Below are 14,370 nucleotides of genomic sequence, written 5' to 3' on the forward strand. Positions count from 1 at the left end.
TGAAGCTGTCTTGGGAAGTCCCTTTAGGCTGCCTCGTTCAGGATTGGACACTGCTTGCCAGCCATTGCATCATCCTCTATGAGTCATTCCAAGCTCGTGACTTCCAACGGAACACTTCCGTTTATCAGTGAAGCCCAAATAGAGTCTCTGGCCCCGCCTGCGGAAACCAATGCCCGCCCTGTGTGCGTTTCGAGCCTCTCTTCCATCCCTTTGCGCATGCGCACGTTGCTTTGTGTCCTTCATGCTGTGTAGTCCTGTAGGGGACTTCCATGACGTACTGCCGTAAAGTGAGAGGCAGAGAAGGCATCCGATTGGCCGGAGCCGGCTTGGTGTGACGCTCTACACTTCGGTTCTGTCATTGGCCCATCGACGTGGTATATAATACTACGACGCTCTGTTTGTCCTTCAGTCGTTTTGCTAGAGACGCAGACGATGATTAACATGAGCTCAAGGCTGTCAACCGATCACCCATCCTGCGATATTGCGCACCGCCGCTGTGGTCACTGTCCTTATCACCAGAGAACAGACCCCACGTGGAGAAAGGTGATCAATTCAACCCTTGTTTACACTTCAATGCTGGGAGGGGGCTCTATAGATGTGTGATGTCAGGACTGAGGACTCGCATCCAGCCATCTCTGCTGTGACCACCTGGCATACATGGCTCTGCCAGGATATCAGGGGAGCTCAATAAATTACTGGTTACTGTGTTTCATTTTTTCACAACTGCAGAGAGCTGTCTGTAGATACACAAGAGTCTCATCCAGTCCTGGTTTATCAGGCAGATATGATGTGACCTACATAAGATTAGAAGTTCTATTTGACTAAAATGTCAAGTACAATGGAAGCCTATCAGAACTAGGCTACTTTATATATAGTTTGTTTAATTAAACATTGATAATGTTCCTCTATTGGAATGTGGATGATCAGTTAGCATGGTTTTAAGCAGTGCAAAATCCAGCAATGCAAAGTGATATTTATATTCCCATATCAATTTTTGATACAGATTTGTGTAGCTTACTTGATAAGCGTTGCATAGTGTACAGCAAACTTGTTCTCCACTTGTAGAGAACTGTCAACTTTATAAAAAGGACTGCTCACACGGAGTCTGACTATGGCTGGATCTTGTGCCTGAGCCCCTATGCTGGTGGCAGCAGTATCTTCCTTGTGTGTTTGTGATGTGTGCTAACTATCTTGTCGGTCAGATGTCATATCTGTGGTCATCATAACAATGGGGGAGTGGAGTTGAGCTGTACTGTCTTGTTATTGCTACCTGTATGTCCTATTCTATATAACTTTAGAATTTCCTTCTGTGTGGAAGATTACATAATCAATGATAGCTGGAGCAGTATAGTAGACTTCTGTATGATCAATAGGAATGAAAGCTCATTTGCAAAATATACTGTACAGGTTTGTCAGCTGATGGTTCATGGATTTTTTTCTTCAGCTAAATGTGGTTTTGGTTCCTTGTAGATACAAAAGGGTTGATTTCTTATGTTCTAATCAAAATTAAGGGTTTCATCAGAATCTAATGAAAGCTTATATACTGCAAGACTCATGAACATTACTTTTGTAAAGGGAGGAAAAAAAAATGGTTATCTTAGCTGACTGGCCATTTCTGTAAAGCACCATTCCGGTGGCAGTATACGGGGAAAAAATATATCATGCTGGCATCTTATTTTCTTGACTCTGTAAAATGGCTATAAGCTATTCAATAGATTCCTGATCCAGCAAGCCATTGATATCTCCATGATTGGAAATCTATGGGTAGTAGCAATTACTTTGGTTGATTTTTCAATCAAATTTCAGCCATCTGCCTTGTACTAAATATGGTGTTAAGCAAATGTCTAACCAATTAAATTTTTGTGTGTGCACTGCATGAGTGTGTTAGTTGGCCACCCAATACATGGTCCCGCTGCAGTCTAGACAGCACAGGGAAAGCATCTTTTGAGGCGGAGTGAATGTGCTGGCAGCTTAAGCGCCCCCCTCCTTTCCCCTCAGTCTTCCTGCTCTGTGAGCGGATAATCATGAACATGACTGGACATGTCCTCCAAAGAGACATCTGGACAAACTGGGACCACCACACATTTATATCATATGTTTTAAAGGGCAGCTAGTCTTGCACAGAAAAATTGTCAATCTGGTAGAAGTTTGATTATGGCACATTGTCATGGCAATGTTAAGTAATTTATTGAGCATTGTTCATCTCCTGTGAAGGCTGTTTCACACTGCCAGCGACTCGTTTCACGGATGTCAAACACTTTTTTCTGATACTGAGCAGAAAAGCATTTGGCATCATTTCCTGTTGGGTTGTTGTCGTTTTGAGCCCCTGGGGGAAAACGGAACCTTGAACACAGCCAATGCTGAAAGCTACATGCCGGATTCTGGGAAACTTGTTCGACCATAGCACTTACACAATTAACAGTAAACTCATTGAGATGAGTGCTGTCCATCTCAATGTGGGACACTGTGGAGCCTGACGGTAAATGCTGTGCGTGGACTTTGGCAGGCTCCCATGTTAACTGGTTCTTATGTTTAAACTTGATTTGGTAGCTATTACAATTGTATTATGAGCATGTTTCATTATTCTTTCTTCAGATCTCTTGTCTCCTGTAGCAATAAGTCATTCTTGGATGGTCTTCAAGGCTATAAAAGGAAAAATTCACTTTACCTGTTCGCGTTTAAAATGAAAACAGTTTAAGTGGATATTTCTCCTTATAACCCAGAAGACCCATGTACCAATACTTGTTGTTACACGAGACGCAAGAGATATAGAGTTGATACTGCAGCATGCTCATAATACTGGGTGGTGCATGTAAAATATTTGAAGAACAGTTTATCTTAATTAGTATAGTTGAGTAATTCATTTGGCCAGGTTTTGGATAAACCTGACAATCAGCAGTCACCTGAAGCTTGACCTGGATGCAGTGCCAGCCTCTATCCACAGTGAGGCAGCAACACCGCCTTTCCACTACCTCTGTCTGTGTGGCAAGAGGAACGTGTGTGTTAGAAAACCGAACAATCGAGAGCACAGTATAGTGTATTAATTCTATCGAACCATAAAAGAGATATAAATGCTACTCACAAAGGTGGGTTACTTCATAAGCAACCGCTGAATGTGCTAGTGGGGAAATTGTCCTGTCCTCACTTAGGTTAAAAAGTTGCTCTCTGTAGAAGGGGGGGGGGGGAGTAACTCCCCTCCACCAGGGTCGATGAGTAGATACTAATGGAACAAAGGTGCAAGTGGTGGATAAAAATGTACTAAAATCCATTTAAAAAGAGGCTGTGTGGACTTACCCAAAGACCCACTGTCTCAATGTTAGACAAGAACAAAAATTTATTGTTGGAGTAAACACATTTTTATTCTTGCCTGATACTGAGACTGTGAGTCTTTTTATTGGGAGGCAAGTTCACCACTGCCTACTTCTACTTTTTTTTTTTTTTTTTTTAAAGACTCTGAAGCCTTATAAAAGTGCTCTTTTTAATTAACATTCATCTTCTACACCACGGGTCCCCAAACTATCAGTCAAGGGCCGGGTCAACATACTTCAGACTGCTGAGGGGCCGGAGCATGCATAAAATGATGTAGAAAAACATTGAGCCTAGGTATTGTAGACAGTGCCAATTAACATGGGCAGCCCTCATTTAACCAGACTAGATTTTATGCCCCCAACACAGCATGTGCAGGTAGTATGCCCTCCAACACAGCATGTGCAGGTAGTATGCCCTCCAACACAGCATGTGCAGGTAGTATGCCCTCCAACACAGTGCAGATATTGTGACCCTAACATAGCAAGTCTTATGTTAGCCATAATGTCACCCAATGGTCTGTAAAAGCCTGCAGCATAATCTCACCCACACACACAATCTCTGTAGAAATTTTTGCAGTACAACCCTCCATTTCCTCTTCGTAAAGGAACCATATCATTCCTGCACAGCACTGTCCAAAATATGTGATTATGCTTATTACAAGTCATCCTCTACACCCAGTAACCCAGAAGCCAGCAAATGAATGCCCTCTGGCTTCCATGTGGAAGGGTGGTGCAAGAACTGCTATTCTATATCTGGGCCACAAATTTAAAGATGCAGCAGGCCGCATCTATAAGTAATGCATTTTGTATGCGGAGGGCCGGTAAAAAAAACAAACCTCGGGGGCCGCATTCGGCCCGCGGGCCTTAGTTTTAAGACCACTGTTCTGCACTATCACCCAAGCTAAAACGCCGCATCCCCATGGCAGAACGCTGTAATTAAACCCCCCCAAATCCTGGGGCAAAATCCATAACTTTCAAAGTCATGGATTTTGCTGCCTGGGGAGGCAGAGCTTACGGCTGTAGCTCTGCCTCCATTCACGTCAATCCGCGTGGATCTCCCCGCCTTCTCCCCCGCCTTTCACAGTGAAAGAAGACTGAGAGGGATGGGGGAGGCGCCGATCAGCGGGGATTGATGCGAGTAGAGGCAGAGCTACAGCACAAAGCTCTACCAGGAAGCGCTCCCAACATTTTGCCCAGGGGATTTGGGTGGCTTAATTACAGCGTTCTGCCGCAGGGATGCAGCGTTTTAGCTTGGATGATAGTGCAGAAGATGAATGTTAACTTAAAAAGAGCAATTTTATAAGGCTTCAGACTCTTTAAACTGATTTTAATACATTTTATCATGTGTGTCTGTACCTCCATAGAATGGCGGTGACGCTGATTGGCTAGTGTACTAGATGTCCAGAGACAAGGCATGCACTTCTGCCCAGTGCAGCGTGCCTCCAGCTAATATTGTAATTGTGAAATTCCTGTTTTGACAACAGTAACGATCGTATACAGCAATAAATAGATGGCTACAGATAAGATTTAACCAATGTCGAGGTCAATTAACTGTGTGAGCAGTTTGTCCTTGGCAAACCGATGTTATCAGCAATGCGTGTGGAGAGCTGTCACATTGCTATTTTGCCTTGTACTTTGTTTCTTTACCTCATGACTAAATTTTTTTTTATTCCCTCCTAGTGTTGGAAGAAGAAGACAACGTCTTTTATCCACCACCACACCTGAGGTATTAAATGATGTACTATCTCTGTAAATCCAGCACTATTACAAAAATCCCTTTTTTGTTTTTCTGAATTGTTCTTGTGTATCCAGCAAAAGTGGTGATTTGGCTAAAGCAGTAAAGCTAAGTATACACTGTGCAATGCAGGGCTGTGGAGTCGGAGTCAAGGAGTCGGAGCAATTTTGGGCACCCGGAGTTGGAGTCGGAGTCGTGGTTTCAGACACGTCGGACGATTTTTGTACCGACTCCACAGCCCTGGTGCAATGCGTGGTAACTCAGGTAAACCATTGATCTTTTCATAACATGTACTTGGTCTACCACCTTGCATTAGTAAATATTAGACTAGATTTCAAAGGCAAATCAATATCGCTGGCTAGTTGCATACAGCTGTCAGTTGCGTACCATTGCTGTGCACGGTCCATCAGCAAAGGACAGGCAAAAGCGATTAAATATCTGCCAGGATTGCCATCATTTTCCAAGTGTTTAATTTGATTTGATGTTTATATCAAAACTAAATTCTTTTCTATTAACCACTTAAGTACCAGCAGTCTCTGCTCCCTTAAGGACCAGAGACCGCTGGTACAATACAGACGGAATCCAGACAAATCGCCGCATATACCCGCTGTCACCACTGCACGCCGGGATCCTCATGACATCCACTCTCTCATTTCTGACGGCAGAGTCATGTGAGCCGGTCAGGAGCCTTTTTTTTTATTGGCTCCTGACCGTGTCGAACAATGTAAGCCAATGGAAGTTGCTTACATTGATAGACACGGCCAGGAGCCAATAAAATCTGCTCCTGACTGGCTCACATGGCTCTGCTGTCAGAGACAGACAGAGCAATTGAGCTGCGACGGGACACTGCGGGGATTCAGCGGCGTAATTGGCCGGGAGCGACAAACGGGGGATGCGCGCTGCTGCGGTGATTGAAATCTACGCCCTGCCAGCCAGGTATCCACCAAAACGGGGCGTAGATTTCAATCTCTTCAGTCCTTGCGTAGTTAGTCGTATTGTGTGTCCCTAGCCTAAATAGAAACTACTGGAAATGGCCTAATGAATGAAATATTTTTTTAATTAGTCAGAGTTTGCACTTTGTGCATCATTGTCAAAGGTTTACACTGTTCTGAAGCCAGTAGAAGTAATACCTGGTCTCCCAGAATGCTCTGGGAAGCGAATTCCACATAGCTGAACAGCCTGGGCTTTGACATCACTGGGAGGCCAGGGTTACATACCACTACACAGAAACGTACACATATAGGAAATGTTTATGATGCTGAAACCAGGATAATTAATGTAAAGGTGAGTATTATGAGTAATATGGTAAATTCTGCTATAATACAATGCCTCTTTTTAAGAGCATGTGTACATGGTGTGAGCTGGGGTATGTAAGTTATGGCAGTTGGCTTGACTTGTGGGAGTAGCAGAGCCAAAACAGTATTTGGATAAAAGAGAGATTGGCTTAAAGAGAACCAGAGATGAAGCACCCTGGTGTATTTTACCTTATTAATCAGTGGGAGCATGACAGTAAACACCTAATCTGCTCTTTGTTTCTTGTTCTCTGTTTAATCTGACTGTTATCACCTCTGATAAGAATCCCAGACTGAGCACTCAGTCTTGCTTTGCTACGGAATGATTATAGCTGAGTCTGTCTTCTCTGGTGTCTTTCCAAGCCTGCCCCCTAGTGGCTCTGCTATAATGACACAGCTATAATTATTCCCTGCAAAGCCAGACTGAATGCTCAGTCCGGGATTCTTATCACAGCTGATAACACTTTTAGCAGTGAGGATGAAACAGAGCATGGTAAGTGTTTTGCTCTAAAGTTCTTACTGATATATATATGGTAAAATACACAAGGGTGCTTCGTCTCTGGTTCCCTTTAAACAAACTTGCATTTTTTACAGATGGCCTGTACCCATTATCAAGAAGTGTTTGAATCTCATTAAAGTGACACTGTAGTAAGAGGAATGTGGCGGCTGCCATGTTTATTTCCTATTAAAGGGAACATGAGACATATGGAGGATGCCATATTTCTTTTTAAACAGTTAAAGTTTTCTGGCGTCCTGCTGATCCACTGCCTCTTGTACTTTTAGCCATAGAACAACAAGCATGCAGATCAGATGTTTCTGGCATAGCTGCATCCTTGTTTCAGGTGCCTGCTTCAGACACCACTGACCAGAAAGATCAGCACAACTGCCAGGCAACTATTGTTTAAAAAGGAAATGCATATAGAAGTCTCCATGTCTCTCAGCTCAGGTTCCTTTTAATCACAATTGCCTTGTGGTCCTGATTCGTAGTCTTGCTTTGGTAGTGTCTGGTCTGAATTGCACACTTGAAAGAAGGATGTGGCTAGATAGTGTGCTGGTTAAGGGCTCTGCCTTTGACATGGGAGACCAGGGTTTCGAATCTTGGCTGTGATCAGTAGTACCTATTCAGTAAGGAGTCCTTTAGGCAAGACTCCCTAGCACAGCAGGGTGGCCTCTTGGGTGTGCACTTAATGGCTGCAGCCCCTGAGTTCTTTGAGTTCAACAGGAGAAAAGCGCCATACAAATGTTCGGGTTACAATGACCTCATCTGCTTACTTTGCTTTTGCCAGTGAATCTAAAGTAGTAAAGCTTCAGGACTGTCAGCACATCCAGATTTACTGAATGGAGCAGTGCTGCTGTGTGGACTAAAATGCTCTGTGGTGCATTCTCAGAACACACTGTACCACAATGCATAACCTGGAAGAGTTAAACAAGTACAGTGTTTGCTTCCAAAGTGTACCAAAAGTAAAATCTTTCCTGACTTCCATATGGAAATTTAGCATTGTACCTCCTGATACTTACAATAGTAAGTGATGTGTGTGTTTTTTTTTTTTTTTTTTGTCTATTAAAGCTAGAAGGTAGATATTGGGGCTCTCAACTGCACACTAGTCTATGGTGGTGATATTGAGTGCTGTCTCAGTTTATAGTACTGTCACTGGGAGGGAGGTGCCCCAAAGGAGGTATAAAATGATAAAATAATGCATGCTGACACTTCTGTGTGCTGGATGTACCTGCTGTATACGTATATCAATTGCATATTGTGTATGCTGTTAAAATTCACTTTTGAAAAATTAAAATTTTCAAAATGTATAGTCTAAAAGGCAAGAAAAAAAAATGTACCCCAAGAGGAGGACTAATAGTAAAAATAAATTATTAAAAACACTGGACAATGCTGTTCCAGGGCATCTACCTACTGATGTCAATGGCAGTGTTTCAAAGTGAATTGGCGTTAGTGCTTTGTGTGGGAATTGGAGAGGCCCTCCACGTGTGTGTGTGTGTGTGTGTGTGTGTGTGTGTGTGTGTGTGTGTGTGTGTGTGTGTGTGTGTGTGTGTGTGTGTGTGTGTGTGTGTGTGTGTGTGTGTGTGTGTGTGTGTGTGTTTTGTTTTTTCCACCATGGAAGAACACAGTTGGTCAAATTTGCAACCGACGGGCACATTTGGGAGGCTGAGCTGCGACAAGTATGCAGTTCAGCCGCCCATGTCAGAGGTCTGAGGCTTCTTTTGGACTGTAAATCCCAATTTGCTGTCGCCCACCTCCCCCACCCACTGGATGCTAGCAACAGAGGAAGAAAAATGCAGCATGCAGGACTCACAATTGGAATCTCATGTAAAATCGCATCAGAATCTGAATCGCATGTAGTGTAAAAGAGCCCTAATGCCTGGTATACACTATGCAATTTCCTGTCAGATGGTCAACTAGATAATTTCCGTCAGATCGCTTTCCCTGGTGGTTTTTATTGTTGGTGTTTTTTTTTTTCTCTTCAATCACTTCTATACAAAATAGATCCAAAAAACAATCGGAAATCAGACCTGTTGGAAATGATCTGTTTGACTGTCTATCTGATGGGAAATTGCATGGTTGTACCAGACATATATCCATCCTAAGACATGCCAGTGGCAAGTACTGATATTCCCTGCAACCTCTAGTTCCAGTGAAGAGGTTGTGTGAAGACACGCCCATCTATTCTGTACACAATATTAAAATCATAGTAGCATGACTACTGGGATTTTCTGTAGAAAATTAATTTTGAGAGCAGACATTTTCCACCTTTACTATTTCAGATGGATTATTATTGGCTTATCTTCAACCTGTAAATGTCATCCTCTTACTTTTTATAAAGTGTAAGCTTGTGTTGCACATTGGAGTAGCTGTTGGCAATGGTAAGTCTTTGTGCTATGCTGACACTAATGCTGTACTTCACTTTTGCAGTAAACCTGTTTGTGAAGCAAGACTGCCACAAGATGATGGCAGCATCTCTGCCATTCTCCAGCTCTGCCTGCCCCCTGTCTGGGCTAGAGCTGGATGCCTGGTATGAGGACCTACAAGACATCCTGTTCTCTGACACCAAGAATGCAGGGCTTCTGCAAACTGACACAGACAAGCAGGTCAGTGACACATTTTCATTCATCTGGGGAGCAGTTTTGGGCTTGTGTACATGGGCATGTCTACACCTTTAGGTTTACAAGCGTTTCACATCAGGGACCTAAAATGTGCTAAATCTAGTTTAATGTTTGTCTTCACTTTTTTTTTTTTTTTTAATATATGTGGCCACACTGGGCTGGTCTAGGGTGCATTATGGGAGGGTTCTCTAACAGTTTTATATTTTTTTTCTAACTCTCACATAGCGTTAAATGTCTACATTCAGATATACAGTATGTACAAATGGAGGAGGGGGGTGGCAAGCATTAAAGTGACACTTAAACCAGGAATACAACATCAGTTTTACTTGCCTGGGGCTTCTCCCAGCCCCCTGCAGCCGTCCTGTGCCCTTTCAGTCACTCACGGAGCCTTTGGTCGCCCGCCACTAGCTGGTTTCGTTTTCACTGACAGGCCCTGACATGGAGTCGCTGGGCTTTCTGCACCTGCGCAGGCCTGGTCACGCCTATCCTTCATTTTCCCATCCTCCATAGTATCCTGCACAAGCGCTTTTGTGGACGGGAATACAAAGGAAAATGCGCGTTGCCAGGCCTGTTGGGCCTGTCAGCGAAAACGAAACTAGCTGGTGGCGGGGGATAGGAGACTACGTGAGTGACTGCAAGGGCACGGGCTGAATGGAGGGGGCTGGTAGAAGCTCCAGGAAAGTAAAAGTTTTTTTTTTATTTATTTATTTTTTATTTATTTTTTTTATTCCTGGCTTGAGTGTCCGTTTACGTTTTTTAGGGGGCTGCACCCTAGTTTCCCCCACCCCTAGTTCCTAAGGTAGCTGTTGTGGCTATTTCATAACTGAGAGCCATTAGACAAAAGGACAAAAATTCACTATTGCACAGATTGCTCTGCAACTTTGAAATGCAAACCAATGCTTTAGGAGCACCTGATGGCCTGACCCATACCGGATTTATAGATGGAACACTACACAGCTGGTGAGGGAAGCGAGTGCTGGTTGCTTACACAAATGCTAATCTGTTCTCTTTACACAGGATGTGCAGGTGGAAGATCTAGATAGCTCAGCTTATCTTTGGACACTTGACTCTGTCAGTCAGAGTATACCGGTCAGCTTCACAGAAGAGGATGTTGCTGCCCTTGAAGCTGTTGTACAACAACTTCCTTCTGAGGTGTTGGAATTCTTAAATCCAGCATCCCAAAATGACTTTGCCATTCCACCTGCCTCTTCTCAGACCAATAGCCAAAATGATAGTGCTGCAGAAGTGGACTCTGGCTGTAGCAGCCCTCAATCACAAACCCACACAGAAGATGAAGAGTCTAGTGGCAGCCAATCCGGAACAAAGAGGAAGAGGACCTCTCAGCCACATGGAGGAAAGGTCCGGGCAAAGGAAAGGGACCAGGAGAATGAAAAGCAAGTAGCCCATCTAATGGCAGAGAATGAACGCTTAAAGGGGGAGATTGACCGTCTCACTTTGGAAGTAGAACAGACACGCAAGGATTTGATAGAACGAATGGTAAATCTAAAGAAGGCTTAAGGGATTATAAACTGTTAATTATTGCTTTGAAAAGAGCGAGGTGGCAAGTTGTCCAATATGTTTGGAGTGGTCTGAACTTTCTCTGTAGCTCACTCATTTAATGGTGATTGAAATCGGTGACCAAAACTTGTGGATTTGTGGGAACATTCAACTTCTATTTACACAAGTATTACTGTAGTCTTACAAATAACTGTTATTGTGCACAGTAGCCTCTATCTGCATGGTTGTCTTGTATATCTGGGTTATTCAGGAAGTGCAGTGCCCCACAGCAAATTGTATTCATGTGTGGTCCTAATGTCTCCATCCTGGAACTTCCTGCTTGCTGTGGGTTACTTCACTTGACCTGCTCTATGGTGTAACTATTTTTTATTAAAGTATAATTTACTCATATTTCATTTTGGTATAATAAAATGGATCTTCCTATGAATCTGTGTTGACTGGTATTTCTGTACTAATTGGTGTTGCTTTTTTAAACTACAAGTTGTATCAGAATACATTAACACTTCTACAGGGAGTGCAGAATTATTAGGCAAGTGGTATTTTTGAGGAATAATTTTATTATTGAACAACCATGTTCTCAATGAACCCAAAAAACTCAATATCAAAGCTGAATATTTTTGAAAGTAGTTTTTAGTTTTAGCTATTTTAGGGGGATATCTGTGTGTGTGCAGGTGACTATTACTGTGCATAATTATTAGGCAACTTAACAAAAAACAAATATATACCCATTTCAATTATATATTTTTTTTACCAGTGAAACCAATATAACATCTCAACATTCACAAATATACATTTCTGACATTCAACAACAAAACAAAAACAAATCAGTGACCAATATAGCCACCTTTCTTTGCAAGGACACTCAAAAGCCTGCCATCCATGGATTCTGTCAGTGTTTTGATCTGTTCACTATCAACATTGCGTGCAGCAGCCACCACAGCCTCCCTGACACTGTTCAGAGAGGTGTACTGTTTTCCCTCCTTGTAAATATCACATTTTATGATGGACCACAGGTTCTCAATGGGGTTCAGATCAGGTGAACAAGGAGGCCATGTCATTAGTTTTTCTTCTTTTATACCCTTTCTTGCCAGCCATGCTGTGGAGTACTTGGACGTGTGTGATAGAGCATTGTCCTGCATTAAAATGTTTTTCTTGAAGGATGCAGACTTCTCCCTGTACCACTGCTTGAATAAGGTGTCTTCCAGAAACTGGCAGTAGGACTGGGAGTTGAGCTTGACTCCATCCTCAACCCAAAAAGGCCCCACAAGCTCATATTTGATACCAGCCCAAACCAGTACTCCACCTCCACCTTGCTGGCGTCTGAGTCGGACTGGAGCTCTCTGCCCTTTACCAATCCAGCAACGGGCCCATCAAGACTCACTCTCATTTCATCAGTCCATAAAACCTTAGAAAAATTAGTCTTGAGATATTTCTTGGCCCAGTCTTGACGTTTCAGCTTGTGTCTTGTTCAGTGGTGGTCGTCTTTCAGACTTTCTTACCTTGGCCATGTCTCTGAGTATTGCACACCTTGTGCTTTTGGGCACTCCAGTGATGTTGCAGCTCTGAAATATAGCCAAACTAGTGGCAAGTGGCATCTTTGCAGCTGCACGCTTGAGTTTTCTCAGTTCATGGGCAGTTATTTTGCACCTTGGTTTTTCCACACGCTTCTTGCGACCCTGTTGACTATTTTGAATGAAACGCTTGATTGTTCGATGATCACGCTTCAAAAGCTTTGCAATTTTAAGAGTGCTGCATCCCTTTGCAAGATATCTCACTATTTTTGACTTTTCTGAGCCTGTCAAGTCCTTCTTTTGACCCATTTTGCCAAAGGAAAGGAAGTTGCCTAATAATTATGCACACCTGATATAGGGTGTTGATGTCATTAGACCACACCCCTTCTAATTACAGAGACGCACATCACCTAATATGCTTAATTGGTAGTAGGCTTTTGAGCCTATACAGCTTGGAGTAAGACAACATGCATAAAGAGGATGATGTGGTCAAAACACTCATTTGCCTAAATTCTGCACTCCCTTTATGTCTGCTTACCAGCTAGTAACTACGTCAAATTAAACTGAACTGTAAAATTGGCCACCCATCCCAATACTGTATTTTTATTTTTTTGTAAGGGAAGTAAACACTTACATTTTGCATCAGAAAAATCTGATCATGTCCAAGAACCCAGGTGGGCAAAGTAGTTTTTGGGTCAGGCGTTCAAGCCACCGAATAACTGGAAATGTCATGCTTCATCTAGCAGGTGGGGGACAGGCCTGAACTATTTTAGGAAAAGTGTAAAAGAAAGAAAAAACACAATAGTGTATTATTGATGATAAAGGCATGCCAAGGTACCAGCAATAAGAAATATACTCACAAGTATGGGTTGCCGGGTTCAGGCAACCACTTAAAGCACTTATGGGGATATTAGGCCTGTCCCCACTCAGGCTAAAAAGTCGCTCTCTAAAGAAGGGGTGTTCACCCATCCACCAGGTGGATAACAATAATTGCAATGGAAACAGAGCTGCCAGCAGAGTAAAAATTGATCATAGGTAAAAACAGATAAAAGTTGAGGGGCAAGGGTGGACTTGCCTCCCCAAAACCAAACACAACCACTATGTATGGTTTAAACAAGATTTAGTGGTACAGGCCGCCCACTCGCTGGCTCTTTCCTGCGGCTCACAGTGGTAGTGCAATGCGGTGACCCTGACTGTAATGGGAACTTACTGGAGGAGGGGGCCGCAAGCAGGGGAAGGGAGCGGAGCAGAACAGGTGGCAGCGGCGAAAACCGCTGCTTTGATGATCCAAAGATCGTCATTGCCCTGATCACGATTTTTGGTTTTAAACCGAAACTCGTTCAGCCCTAGTGGGGGATATGTAATGGGTGATTAGGCTAGGTGGGGAATGAAATAATTTGGCTTCCAGCAATTGCTGGAAGACAAATTTATTGTGTTTTTTAAAAGTAACTTCAGCTCCGTCTTCTGACGGAGCTGAAGTTACTCCCTGTGCGCCCAAGTCTCCTGCGTTGGATTCACTGTGTTTGCTAGATGAGGGGATGGTTTCAACTGAACTGCTTAAAGAGAACCAGAGACGACGCACCCTCATGTATTTTATTACATTTATCAGTGGGAACATAACAGTAAACACCTACCCTGCTTTTAGTATTATTTTTCTCAGTCTAATCTATCTGTTATCAGCTGTGATAAGAATCCAGAGGTTTGACCTGGAATCATTATAGCTGAGTCACTCTTCTGTGGAGTCTTTTCAAGCCCAAGCCTGCCACCTCCTGGATCAGATTTCATACTCAGAGCTGTTGATATGGGAGGGGCTGCTGCTGCCAAGAAATAAGCTCTGAAACAGTATATGTGTGCAGCCTGTCATATCTACTGTATGCAGTTTTATTTCT

The 14,370-nt window shown here is 43.1% G+C and overlaps 1 protein-coding gene across 1 annotated transcript; it reads left to right on the top strand.

Moving 5' to 3' along the window:
• Positions 1–308: 308 nt before the first annotated feature.
• Positions 309–11,397, top strand: DDIT3 (DNA damage inducible transcript 3). Its single transcript, XM_068267439.1, has 4 exons — positions 309–543; positions 4,989–5,034; positions 9,262–9,437; positions 10,470–11,397. The coding sequence occupies exons 3-4, from the start codon at positions 9,294–9,296 to the stop codon at positions 10,968–10,970; spliced, it is 645 nt and encodes a 214-aa protein (XP_068123540.1). The 5' UTR covers positions 309–543; positions 4,989–5,034; positions 9,262–9,293; the 3' UTR covers positions 10,971–11,397.
• The last annotated feature ends 2,973 nt before the right edge of the window (positions 11,398–14,370 follow it).

The sequence above is a fragment of the Hyperolius riggenbachi genome, chromosome 2 (genome assembly GCF_040937935.1).
Source record: "Hyperolius riggenbachi isolate aHypRig1 chromosome 2, aHypRig1.pri, whole genome shotgun sequence".
Lineage (NCBI taxonomy): Eukaryota > Metazoa > Chordata > Amphibia > Anura > Hyperoliidae > Hyperolius > Hyperolius riggenbachi.